General features: G+C 41.1%; 1 protein-coding gene across 9 annotated transcripts in view; it reads right to left on the bottom strand.

Moving 5' to 3' along the window:
* The window catches only part of CEP112 (centrosomal protein 112), a 411,978-nt gene that overhangs the window by 101,923 nt on the left and 295,734 nt on the right, over window positions 1-14,321 (bottom strand). For all 9 annotated transcript variants that reach the window (XM_084837487.1, XM_084837488.1, XM_084837483.1 and 6 more), the window contains one exon: window positions 5,797-5,859. In XM_084837487.1, coding sequence (XP_084693613.1) covers window positions 5,797-5,859 — 63 coding nt within the window. The remainder of the gene's footprint in view (window positions 1-5,796; window positions 5,860-14,321) is intronic.

Below are 14,321 nucleotides of genomic sequence, written 5' to 3'. Positions count from 1 at the left end.
AGAAAAGTCTATTTCTGCTTCATTGACTACGCTAAAGCCTTTGATTGTGTGGATCACAACAAACCCTGGCAAATTCTGAAAGAGATGGGAGTACCAGATCGCCTTACCTGTCTCCTGAGAAACCTGTACGAGGGTCAAGAAGCAACAGCAAGAACCGGACATGGAACAACCGACTAGTTCAAAATTGGAAAAGGAGTACAACAAGGCTGCATATTGTCGCCCTGCTTATTAACTTATATGCAGAGTACATCATGAGAAACACCGGGTTGGATGAATCACAGGTCGGAATTAAGATTGCCGGGAGAATTATCAACAACCTCAGATACGCAGACGATACCACCCTAATGGCAGAAAGCGGAGAGGATCTAAAGAGCCTCTTGTTGAGGGTGAAAGTGGAGAGTGCAAAAGCTGGTTTGAAACTCAACATTAAAAAAACTAAGATCATGGCATCTGGCCCCATCACTTCCTGGCAAGGGAAGGGGAACAAATGGAAGCAGTGACAGATTTTATTTTCTTGGGCTCCAAGATCACCGCAGACGGTGACTGTAGCCATGAAATTAAAGGACGGTTGCTCCTTGGGAGGAAAGCTATGGCAAACCTAGACAGCATAGTAGGAAGCAGAGACATCACCTTGCCGATAAAGGTCCGTCTAATCAAAGCTATGGCTTTCCCAGTAGTAATGTACGGCTGTGAGAGCTGGACTATAAGGAAGGCTGAGCACCGAAGAATGGATGCTTTTGAACTGTGGTGCTGGAGAAGACTCTTACGAGTCCCCTGGAATGCAAGGAGATCCAATCAGTCCATCCTAAAGGAAATCAACCCTGACTGCTCATTGGAAGGACAGATGCTGAAGCTGAAGCTCAAATATGTTGGCCACCTAATGTGAAGAGAAAACTCACTGGAAAAGACCCTGATGCTGGGAAAGATTGAAGGCAAAAGGAGAAGGGGACGGCAGAGGATGAGATGGCTAGATAGCATCACCGATGCAATGAAGATGAACTTGAGCACACTCCGGGAGAGAGCGGAGGACAGGAAGGCCTGGCGTGCTATGGTCCATGGGGTCACGAAGAGTCAGACACGACTTAACAACTGAACAACAACACATGCTATTGTCCCCAAAGGCTCAGGGTGACCTGGAGATGGAAAATGAAATCAGGGAGGCATCCAAATGAGGAAGTGCTGTAATAATGGATAACTGATTGGATAAATGCATGTTCTAGTAACAACAAAGAGCCAAATTCCTCAATGCCCTAAACGACTGTGCCCTAGAACAATTGGTCATGTAACCCACCAGAGAGGAGGTGATCCTGGATTTAATCTTAAGTGGTGCTGCCCAGGACCTAGCGTAAGGTATGAGTGTTCTCAAACCAATTAGAAAGAGTGACCACAGTGCCATCAAAGTTAATATATATTTAAGTGGAAAGTTGCCAAAGAAGTCCAACACAGTCACATTTGACTTCAGAACAGGAAACTTCTCTAAACGAAGGAGCTGGTAAAAAGGAAGTTGAAAGGGGGAGTAAAGAGGGGTAAATCCCTTCAAAATGCTTGGAGGTTATTCAAAACCAGAGTAATAGAAGCTCAGCTAGAATGCAGATTGCAGGTTAGGAAAGGTAGCACTAAGTCCAAGAGGTAACCAGCATGGTTAACAAGCAGTGTCAAGAAAGCTATTAGCAAAAAGAAGGCTTGTTTCAGAACATGGAAGTCTTGCCCAAATGAGAACAAAAAGGAACACAAACTTGAAAAAAGGAAATGGAGTCAGGCAATAAGAAATGCAAAAAAGCATTTTGTGGAGCATATCTCTAACAACATAAAGGCCAACAACAAATAATTATTTAAATATATCAGGAGGAGGAAACCAGCTGGGGAGGCAGTTGGACCATTGGATAATAATGGACTTAATGTAGTATGAAAGGATGATAAGGAGATTGCAGATAAGCTGAATCAATTATTTTCATCTGGCTTCATTGCAGAAGATGTAGGACAGATATCTGTGCCTGAACTGATGTTTTCAGGAATGGAGTCTGATGAACTGAGGCAAACAGCAGTGACAAAAGATGAAGTTCTCAACCTTACTAACAAACTGAAAGCTAATAAATCACTGGGCCCAGATGGTATCTATCCTACAGTTCTTTAAGAATTCAGAAGTGAAATTACTGATATGTAACATGTCCATAAGATCAGCCTCTGTACCAGAGGACTGAGAATGGCCAATGTAATCCCAATTTTTTCAAAGGGATCCAGGGGGGATCTGGGAAATTACAGGCTACTTAGTTTAACATCTGTTCTGGGTAATATGGTTGGAAGCATTATTAAAGATAAAATTAGTAAGCATATAAAAGGACAAGCCCCGCTGAAAAAAATCAACACAGCTTCTGCATAGGTAAATCCTGTCTAACCTTTGGAGTGCTTTGAGAGTGTCAATAAAAATGTGGGCAGGGGTGATCTGGTAGACCTTGTTTACTTGGACTTCCAAAAGGTTTTTGACAAAGTCCCTCACCAAAGACTCCTGAGCAAATTAGCAGCCATGGAATCAGAGGACAGGTCCTCTTATGGATCAGTAACTGGTTAAAGAACAGAAAGCAGAGAGTAGGAATAAATGGTCAATTCTCTCAATGGATGGATCTAAACAGTGGGGTCCCACAGGGATCTGTATCGGGTCTACTGCTTTTCAACTTGTTCATAAATTATCTGGATTTAGGAGTGAGCAGTGAGATGGCCAAGTTTGCTGATGACACCAAATTACTTAGAGTGGTTAAAACAAAAAGGGATTGTAAAGAGATCCCAAAGGATTTCTCCAAACTGGGAGAACGGGCATCAAAATGGCAAATGCGATTCAATGTAAGCAAGTGTAAAGTGATGCACGTTGGGGCAAAAAATCCCAATTTTACATATAAGTGGATGGGATTTGAGTTAGCTGTGACAGCTCAAGAAAAAGATCTTGGGGTTGTGATGGACAGCTGAGGCTGCTGTGAAAAACGGCAAATTCTATGTTAGGCGTAATTAGGAAAGGAACTGAAAATAAAACCGCCAATATCATACTGTCCTTATACAAATCTATGGTGCGACCAAACTTATCTGATCATTGCACCTAAAAAAGGATATTGTAGCACTGGAAAAAGTACAGAAAAGAGCAACCAAAATGATCAAGGGGCTAAAGCAACTCTGCTATGAGGAAAGCTTACAACATCTGAGACTATTTAGCTTAGAGAAAAGGCGAGTGAGGGGAGACATGGCAGCGGTGTACACAATTATGCATGGTGTGGAGAAAGTGGATAGGGAGCCATTTTTCTCCCACTCTCATAATACTAGAACCTGAGGTTATCCCCTGAAGCTGATTGGTGGGAGATTCAGGACAGATAAAAGAAAGTGCTTCTTCACAAAGTACATAAACTATGAAATTCACTACCCAAAGATGTAGTGATGACCACTAATTTGGATGGCTTTAAAAGGGGATTAGATCAATCCATGGAGGACAGCTATCAATGGCTACTTGTCCGAATGGCTATACGTTACCTCCAGTATCAGAGGCAGTATGCCTATCTACACCAGTTGCTGGGGAACATGAATGAGAGGGTACTACTGCACTCATGTCCTACTTATGGGTCTCCCACAGTTCGCTGGCCACTGTCTGAACCGAATGCTGCACTAGATGGACCTTTTCGTGTGTTCCAGCATAGCTGTTTTTATGTTCTTAATTCATAGGATTATGTAGAAGTGGGAAAGATACCTTGAAGAGACTCACAACTGAAGTTCTTTTGGGTTAAGAAACTGAGATGTTTTAATAATGTATTAATAAACTATGAAAAGCAGCAGACAGACAAGGAAATGCTTTGCGCAATAATTCTCGTGAAGCAGGGGGGATGTAATTGTTTATTTTGCTCAAACTTCAGAGAGAATTTCTTGGAATCTATTTTTTTGTGTGGGTGTTTAAAAGTGAATGTTCCAAGAGGCCACAGAAAGAGTTAGATTAGGCTGATGTTGTCAGCAACACAACCACATGAAAGTTACAAGTGACGTATTATTAACATTACATTACCAAAACTATATTCATATGACACTGTGAGGCTGATGCAAAACCCCAAAGAAGTGAAGACATTCAGAAGTTCAATCTTTTAATTCATTCTCTGTGCCAAAAATGTGACGTATAAGTCTATGATACATGTAGAAGTACCTACATTAGCCTCCACAAATTATCAGAAAATAGACACACACACACTGACAAGGAGCATGTTCAATTATCCTAGGATATGTCCAAATAACTGCTCATGCAACTTTTACCACATCCTGGATGCAGTCATTTATCAATGTATTTATAAAATTATTTGTATTCTGTCTTTTGGCCTTTAAGAGGTATTCCATTTCCATGTCATTAAAGAGGAACTCACGACGCTGAAATATTCCTGAACAGATAATGTGAACACTGCCCACTTCCTCCAAAGTAGACCAACTGCTTAAAATGGCAACCTGGAGACAGTGAATACACTCCAGTAGAATGGCTGTTGCAATTGCAAATTGCCTGCTTGAAAAGGACTGTATCCTGCTGTTTCTTCAAGCTGAAGGCTAGAGAACTTCCTATTAGTGGATTTATTCATAAGTGATCAGTTTAGCCTGATTCAGTTTCTTATTGCTCCACCATTTTTATGCCAAGTTTTGGAGTTGGGAGTATTGGGCAGAATTCCTCCCAAGCGTCTTTTTCCTTCACAGCTGTGACTGGAGAGAAGGGTAGGTAAGATTAAAAAAAATTCAGTGTAATAGTATCTAGGCCACATTGCATCATACACAAGATGATGTTTCTAGGAACCACCTTTAAGTTTCCATTCAGCTCATCTGTAAAACAAACAAGGCCCCAAAAGTTCCCATGGTTAGGGAGGAGGTGGTATGTCTTCCTAGCGTGGTGTAGCGCACATGATTGATTCATTTAGTTCCCCATATACCATGCTGGCACAATAGTTAGTTAATTACAAGGCTTATTCAAGCTAAAGGGGCCTGATCTTAGGGGCTGTAATATATTAAGAGGTATTGATGCTTTCTTGCCCACAGTTAGCACATGGGAGATGAGGATGAAGCATGCATTGCTTGTTCTTGCTCAGCTTCCTGCCCATGGGGCAGCACAAGCACCTACTGAGCTATTTGCAGGGATCTGTCCCTTGCTCTCCAAGCCAGGAAGAATGCAAACATTGGGGCAATTAGAATCCTCTGAAGTCCCCTCCCAATTCAGGCAACAGGCCATACCTGACTCAGTGAACAGAGGAAACAAGAGAAGATCTTCTCTTAGTCTGAATACAGCTCGTCTGCTTGAAAGGACCTAGGCTGACTAGGTTGGGCTAGTGTGCTTGATAGGATCTGGAAAATTCTGCCTCTGAACTAAAGGAAGGTGCTATCCTGCACACTAAAGACTTCCCAATTAGCACAGGAAGAGAAAGTAAAATATGATGTGATCCTAAATCTGAGTGCCTCAAAGTGCTTGCATATCTATATTGCAAGTTGTCATCTTTGGTCTTAAATGAACAATGTCTCTACTATAGTTTTAAAAAGACTGCCATCTTCTGAGGTTGGTAAGTTGATTCATTTAATGTGCGGGGGAGGGGGAACGGCAGTTTGATTTGTCAGCAGTAGGGTATAATTGTTTGGAGAGGAAAAGAGAATGAGTGGAGTTTGAATTAAACACTAACATTATAAGAACAGAGGCAAGTATTGTTTATTTCTATTTTTATTTTTAACTGAAAGACAAAAAACACACACACCAGTATTTCTGTTTCATTTTATTCCCCCCTGCCCACCACCAATGTTTCCTACCTGTGAAGATTTGACAGACTTCTGATTGTATTCCTTTTCAATCTGCTTCAACCTGCTGTTGGCCTGAAATACACACACAAAAAGGAAACCAGATTATCTCAGATGAAGAACGTGTACAGACACTTTGCCACTGACCCCTATTGCCTGGCACCTCGTCTACATGCCTATCACTAAGCAGCTGGGAGCTCTGCCAATTCCAACGCCCTTTTGTGGCAGCCAAAAAAACGCTGGGGCTTGTCTTTGATCTAGGGCCAACTATTCATCACTTGAAAGAGCAGAGGGGGGTGAGGGAGGAGAATAGTACCTCTGCTGCCAATTATTAGAAAAACATAAAGGTCTCTGTGGATTTAGAAAAAAAGAGGTGGTGGTAGTGGGGATAGAGAGACAGAGTTTATCAGGATGACTTCATCTCAGTGAGAAGAAAAAAGGGAAAGAACCCCCGCTCCACAAGCTCCACTGGAGGCTGTGAGGGTACAATGTGACACATACTCTATGGTTTTGTGCGCCAGCTGATACCTTCAAGTTCCCTTTGTCACATTCTTACACTCTTTTTACTAAAAGCTGGCTGTCATTAAAGTAAAAATCCAATATGCTATGGAACCATTTGGGCTTCCTTTGACCTGCACTACTCACCCTCTCACACTCATGCTCTCTCTCTTTCCAGCGTATCTTTTATATCTCAAAGATAAAGTATAAAGCAAGCTGGAAATAGGGGTTCTTTGTTGTTTTGATATCACATGCAATTGAGAGGGTAGTGTTCCTGAAATTCATCTCTCTCTCTCTCTCTCTCTCACACACACACACACACACACTCACACACAGAGAGCACTAAAATTCTCTACTATTTTTCAAGCTAATGTGGGCCACAATTTTGAAATAAAAAATTATTTTAATAACCAGTTCCAACAGACATCTCTCATAATTATTTACATACAAATAATTGCTCTCTGTTCTTGTGTATCTGGTTGTGAAATACAAAACCATATATTCTAAGAAAACATTTGTGGGTTACATGGCACACTGGCTATGATCCAACAACTCTGACACATGGGCTTCCCTGTTCTCTTACAGAACAGGGGAGCAGTTAGGAAATTATCCCATTGACAATCACTGTGGTGACATGGAGTGTTTTTTTTTAATGAAAGGGAACAAGCAGCTTTGAACAACGCTCACTTGCTGAGAAACCTATAAGAAAAAGTAGTAAGTCAAAGCCACTGGTTCTGTGGCTAAAGCTATGACCTCAGCTTAGTTTTTAATTCTGCAGTTGGAGGTAAGAATTAACTTCTCTGAACTAAATATAAAGGAGAAAGAAACTTAGCCTGTGCCAGCAAGGAACTACACTGTGGCCAAAAGAACACTGCAGGTACAGCAGACCACACACAGGTGAGCAAGACAGAGTTAGGGCCTATACAGCCCATTCAACATTTGACAGAGGAAAATAAGGGCACATATACACTAAGACTGTATACAATCAAACAGATTATTTTCTCCAGAGGGGCAGCCGTGTTAGTCTGTTGCAGCAAAACCAACAGAGTCTTGGGGCACCTTAGAGACTAGCACATTTATTATGGGATAAACTTTTGTGGACTACAGTCCACTTCATCAGATGCATAGAATGTTATCCGCAGTTGGCAGGCATACTGTATATACACATGCGTAGAGAGAGAGAAAATTGTTGGCAGTAAGGTCAGAGGTACATGAAATATAAGAAATACAGACTGATAATTACGTAAATACGTAGATGTAAATAAAACAATTTCAGTGACCACACAAAGTAGTGCTGATGATAAGACAAACATCCTGACATTGGTAAGCTAATTAACATCTCTAGTGGAATAAAAGTCTCCTATCTCAGTTCAGCCCTCATGAGATGGAATTGAACTTCGTGTGTTAATTCAGCAGTTTCACAATAGAATTTCCCTTTAGATTTCCTTTGTTCAAGAATAGCCACCTTAAGATCAGTACAAAGTGTCCTGGGAGACTGAAATGGTATCCTACTGGTTTCTGAACATTGCCCTTTCCGATGTTAGATTTGTGTCCATTTACTCTTTTACACAGAGACTGACGTTTGCCCTATGAAGACTGCAGAAGGGCGTTGCTGGCAGAAGACAGCATATATCACACTGGAAGATGAGCAGAAGAACAAACTCTTGATGTTGTGGCTGACATTATTAGTGCTGCCTGAGCACATAACCTAAACTGATTATTTTCTGTAGAACAATGGAAACAATGTGCCCCTTACCACTGCTATGGGGCTAGCTTTCATCTAGCAACAGTAGAAACACCCACTGTTAGGAATGAAGCCTATTGCTTGTGTTTTCCTAAATACAGCTGTCTCTCCTCCTAGAATATTTTTTAATGCAAAATTGACTAGATTAGATTGCAAGCAGCTTGGGGATGAAACTGATGTACACCTCAATTGGAACTTTTTTTTTTAAGGTATTTATTATTCTTATATTGTACTCTTGCATAGAGCTCACAACAGTATCCAATTCAGATTACTGATCAGGTCAACATCCACTTAGCAATGCAACCATGACATTTCCATAAAAGCAAAACTGGATAATGTATGACCCTGTGGTATAGCCTAAATTACATCATTTTAAGCTTGTTAATACCTTTCCCACAGTTTTAAAATATTATATTTAATTTCTATATCACCCAGATAAATACAGGAAAGGCAGAGCACCTCTAATTTCTGTGCTCAGTTTAGCAAATATCAGAAGAGCAAATACCTAAGTACATTATTAATATAATGGGGTATGCAAACTGGTAAATATATCAGCTATAAAAAAACAGCCTCAACAAGTTACCAGTCCAGTACTTATAAAAATAGCGCTCTCTTAATTCACACAGAAAAGTATAAACTCATAATTTAGCTAGATAATGAAGAGTTTATAATAATTATGCTTCTTACCTAACTCAGTTCAGACTAAGAGCCAAACTAGACACTATTTATACAATTAGCAATTGTGAGAATGGCTTTTTAAAACTGAATTTCAGGTGCAGGGGCTTGGGGTGGAAAGGGCACAATTTTGGTTTGCATGCTACTTCAGAACCAAAAATAAGAAGGGAACAAGCTGGAATAGTCTATTGGAAAGTCAGGCACTATTCATTATGGTCAAACACATTCCTTATTGAGGGGGGACACAGTGCCTAATGATCTTACTGCCAGTTTCAGGTGCTTTATGAAATTGTTATTGCACATGTGGCTGAAACTTTTTAATTGAGAAAACTGCTTTAAACTGAATAAACCATGGTGGAACTGAATCTTATCCAACTCTACATCTTGTTTTTAAACAGACAGTCCCGTTCCCTTGATGTTTTAAAACCTTGATTTTGAAAGATTCCCCTTTTATCCAGTTAGGCTGTGATTCTAACCATGCTTCTTTGAAAGGAAATTCCACTAACATCAAAACAAGATCCCACCCCAAACTTAAATACAGGGGCAAGTCTTTAAGCAGGGGTGCCAATGTTGTGGGGAGATTTGTCATTGAAGTACGTATCATTCTATCAGTGATGAAAAGCTGCTACAGGTACGTAGCATGTTTATATACCAGCATTCTGTACTAATTATATCTATATTGTAGCCTGCACTACGTTCAGCCAAAGCTTGAATGCTAACAGTTGGCTGGAATTAGATCAAAAGGCTGTATTGTGCTATCTTATAAGGTCTTGAAACTGTGCTAATGAAGGCTGTACTGTCTGCTTTCTTTTCAGTAATATTTTAACAGATACAGTTTAACTCTAGCTCTATGGCAGTGTTCTTCAGAAAATTCACACACTATGTGCTGATAAAACCTTGTTAAACTTCTTTAAACAGTTCCAGTCAGATCAGAAGTGATGATTAACAAGATATTTGTCTTGTAAAGAGAACTTTTGAAGCATTCCTTTCCTCTTGTCTGACTCACTCAGCTAAGCTGTAGGCCAGTGTTTGTGACACTACAAACAATTGCTTGTACAGTGATCCGTTCTGACATCATAAACACTGGGTTGTGGTTTCTCTGAATGAATGAGCTCTGCAGCTGGCTGCTGCCTAAGTGAAAGTTTTCATTCCTAAATACCTTGATGAGCAGCCATGAGGAGAGCGGAAATGACAAGTGGGCTTGGTTTTGGCAAAAACATAATGGCTCATAGTTTGAAACAGCAGCTGTCTCGCTAAAGTATTATAGCTCTGAGGTCCACACAGGCATCAAAACTCAGTGTTTATGATTCTGTCCTTAACTCACCCTGCATTGCCCATCTATTGCAGAACATATGGCACAAAAGATCTCTCACGTACAGTTTGAGGAAGACCTAAAACCATTCCCTGAGCATTACCAAGCAATTAAGTGACAACAATTTTCGTAAGATAGACTCGGGTATAACTGGAGATGATGTACTGACATCAATCCATAAACTTCACATGAATATCAGTGGGAATCAAATACAGTAGTCAAAAGATAGCATGCATTATTTTCTTCTTCTGTGCTACTTGCCCAGTTCACAGGCAGAGAAAATGAGAGAAGGGAAATATTATTTTGCTCACGAGTAAAATTACTTGATTAGTACGATCATTTCTTTAAAATCCTGTAATCAGAATACAGATAGACAGCTCTCTTCTGCCTCGCTACTTTTCCAAAATAGTAATAATAAAAAAATTAAGCACTGACAAGTCGAATTGCATGGACATGAGCAGTACAATGCTGAGCTGGGTTGTGACTGAGCATGCTTAAGGTTGGAGATTAACAATACTTCATTCAGGAACCTGAAAGTGTTATGACACAGTCATTGCTGCTCAAGATGTTTATACTGAAGTCAAAAAAGTTTTGCAGCGTTCAAAACCCTGCAAAATTTGTTTGATCTGAAACAACAATGGATCAAAAGAAATGAGTGGGCAACTACCCATGGGCAGTAATGGCTCTTATCAAGCCACCTTTAACTCTCTTTAAAAACTTTTGCCTGACTCCCACCTGTTTAAGGAAGTAGAGGAGGAGAACTCTAAAGTCGTGAGCTACCTCATGTGAGCTCAAGCGTAGCTCATGAGGATTTGCATACTCAAGGAATTTGTGCATAGAAGTAGGCTCAGGAAAGAGTATTGTCAAAGTGTGTTAATGGAGCAATTATTTATTTATTTATTTATTGCATTTATACCCCGCCTTTTTTCCTCTTGCAAGTAACCCAAGGCGGCTTACATTATCCTCCTCCTCTCCATTTCATCCTCACAACAACAACCCTGTGAGGTGGGTTGGGCTGAGAGTCTGTGACTGGCCCAAAGTCACCCAGTGAGCTTCCATGGCCAAGTGGGGACTAGAACCCGGATCTCCCAGCTCCTAGTCCAACACTCTTGCCACTACACCACACTGGCTCTCTTTAGCAAGATTGCTAATTCGGCCACGACTGTGATAAGTAGGATGCCCTACATTGTTTTTTTTATTTATTTAATCAATTGAATATAGCTGAGCAGATCTTAGGGTTTATTTTGAGTCAGCAGCCACAGTACTCACAGACCCATATCAAGAGCGTCTTTCCTTTCCTCTCCAAAGATTCCCTCTAAACTGAATGCTTCCACCACATACTGATCTCTCTGATCTTCCCTCCTTGCATTTAATCACTTTGCTCCAACACAGCATTTATTTCCATTCCTTCCCAGTGCTTTGATACCATTCTCTTCTAGAATTTTTTTAGACCCAGCATTCTACCTCCCTGCCACGACCAGTACTTTTCCAATCCACATTAAGAGCTGGTTCACACGATCAAACAGCCCACTGTGGTGCATGTGGACAGCTATTTTGATTATTCAAGCCGCGGCCATGGCTTGTCGTGTCTTCCAAACCCAGGGACCTTAAAACAGGCCACGGGTTGCCACGTTCAGATGACACGACAAGCTGCAGCTTGAATATTCAGGATGGTGCCCATGGCACTGGAGCTCTTAAACCACCATGAGTTGCGGCGATCATGTGAACCTGGTCCAACAAGCCTCACACTGCTTCCTTCCCTTCAGTCCTTTTCACAAAGGCTGACAGCTTCTCCCAGACACAAATACTATAAGGAAGCCCAATCCTCCATTCCATTTGCACCAGAGAGTACCAAATACCACAATATTCACTGTGAAAGCTGCCACAAACAGTAACCCAGTGCCTAGGGCAGGGATGGGGAACATGTGGCCCTCCAGATGTTGCTGGATGCAACTCATTCCTCACTATTGGCTATGCTGCTGGGACTGATGGGAGCTGAAGTCCACCATCATTTGGAGGGCCACATGTTCTCCATCCCTAGCTTAGGGTTTAGATAGTGCTTCAGTGGCTGCCACAAAACACACTTCTGGGTGAAATTAAAAGAGAAGGCTACATAGATGCTCTGTAGTTTATTAGAAACAACACAGATGTGCAATGAGCATCCAGAAAGCTGTACAGAAAATATGAAGCTGTGTTTTAATGAATACTACTATTACTACTATTTGTATAGCACACTATTCAAGTGTTCCGTTATCTAGTTGTAATCCTTACAGCTCTATTTTAGAACTTATTTTGAGTCAGCAACCACAATACTTACAGACCCATACCAAGAGTGTTTTTCCTTTCCTTTCTTCTTCAAATTTTCCCTCCAAACCGAATGCTTCCACCACATACTTAATACCTATTAAGTCAGTATTATCACCCATACTGCAGATGAGGGAGGATGGAGGCTGAGAGAAGAGTGGCTTTGTCTAGAGTATCTAGAGAGTTCATGGCAGAGGCAAGATGTGAACCAGGGACACTCTGATTGCTCAGTTTTTTTGGCCACTACACTACACCAGCCATTTGTACACTTAAACCTAATTGTCTAGTATACAGTTCTCCAAGGTCTTTGACTCTCCCAGCCATGCTGCCCAATTAGAGACAAGCATCTCAATTTAATTAGAGAAGCCCATGATTAAACCTGGAGCCTCATACATGCACAGAACACACGAAATTGGATTATGCAGACCACTGATCTATCTAGCTCTCTGTTGCCTACTCTGACTGGCAGGAATCCTGGCAATAAGGACTGAGGGTGAAGAAAAGCTTTTTATAAGTCCTTTATGCAAATTTATATGAACACAGAAGATGGTATTTCCCAAACCTAAATAAAAAGCATAACTTGTAGTCACAGAACACCTCCATAGTTCCACTTTTCTCTACTATCAAACTGCTCCTCAATGCCCCGCCCTTTTCTAGCCCCGATGTCCAACAGAGATGAAACTGATGTGCATGCATAACTGGTTCTGCTCCCATTCTTTTTTTTTTTAACCCGTTTCTTTCTATTTTCCCTCCCCTCCCCCCTTTGTTGTCTTCCCCACTGTTCAAATTTAGACTGTAAGCTCCTTGTAGCAGAGATCGCTCTCATTTTGCTTATGTTACTCTTGTAAATTGTACAGAGTACTCTGAACTTTGATGGAAATAGATAAAAGGGGGAAAAACCTGCTCGTTGGTTGCAAAAACATACTTTCTGAGTTGTAGTTATTTTATGGGTAAGTAAATATTAAATCATACCTTCCCAATTACTGAGGCCATTAAGTTGAAGGATCTGGTTACCAAAAGTTATAGACTGAAGACTAATTCAAAAATCATGGCTTGCAGCTCACTTAGCCAAATGAAACTTTTAAAAAGGGGACAAGTACTCTATTGGATCAGATAAACAGCAGAGAATGCAAAAAGGGGTATTTTGTTATCCGATGTTATTTTTATTGTAATTTTCCATTTCTTCAGAGTTTTTAGTAATACAAATTTGCAGTGAGTTTCAAGTTAAAACTCTTTGTCCGAGGAGATGGTACCAAGAATCACAATGGAAAGATTAATCTTTGCAAAAATAAGTTGCATAAATTTACTCATATAAAAACAAATATGGATTCTTAAACATCTAATAAAGGACCCTAAGGGCGAAATCCTATCCAGATAGGCGGCCGCCTCCGAACTTGGAGGCGACCGCCTATCCAATGCAGGGCAGGAGAAGCACAGAGGGGATCGTTCCCTCTGTGCTTCTCCTGCCCTGCATTTTCGGCTAGACAGCTGATTTCGGCTGTCTAGCTGCGGGAAGGCTGAGCGGAGGAGGAGGCTACTGTATGACACATTAGATGTGTCGTACCAGCGTTTCCGCCCTCCCTGCCCCAGAATGCCCCTTTTCAGCCGCTCTATGCTCCTTTTGCGAGCGCGGAGGACAGGACTGTTCCACACTGCCTTGGAGGCAGTGCAGAATTGGGGAGAGGTCAGTTCTCCAGCAGAGATGACTTAGTGGATAAAGTAGCAGTTACAGGAACTCTGGGGGAAAGCGACCATGTTGTACTTCAGTTCTTGGTTCTAAGGGAAGCAAAAGCCGAGTGTAGTCAAACGCGTACCCTGGATTTTAGGAAAGCTGATTTCAATAAACTCAGAACAATGATCAGTAAGGTCCCATGGCAAGCGACTCTAACGAGAAAAGGAGTCCAAGATGGGTGGGAGCTTTTAAAAAAGGAAATTCTCAAGGCACAATTACAAACAATTCCAACAAGAAGAAAAGGTGGAAGACAACAGAAGAAGCCAATGTGG

This window comes from Heloderma suspectum, chromosome 2, assembly GCF_057233095.1.
Source record: "Heloderma suspectum isolate Gila_16-S chromosome 2, 16-S_ref, whole genome shotgun sequence".
NCBI classification, from domain to species: domain Eukaryota; kingdom Metazoa; phylum Chordata; class Lepidosauria; order Squamata; family Helodermatidae; genus Heloderma; species Heloderma suspectum.
This window is presented reverse-complemented; position numbering and strand designations above follow the sequence as displayed.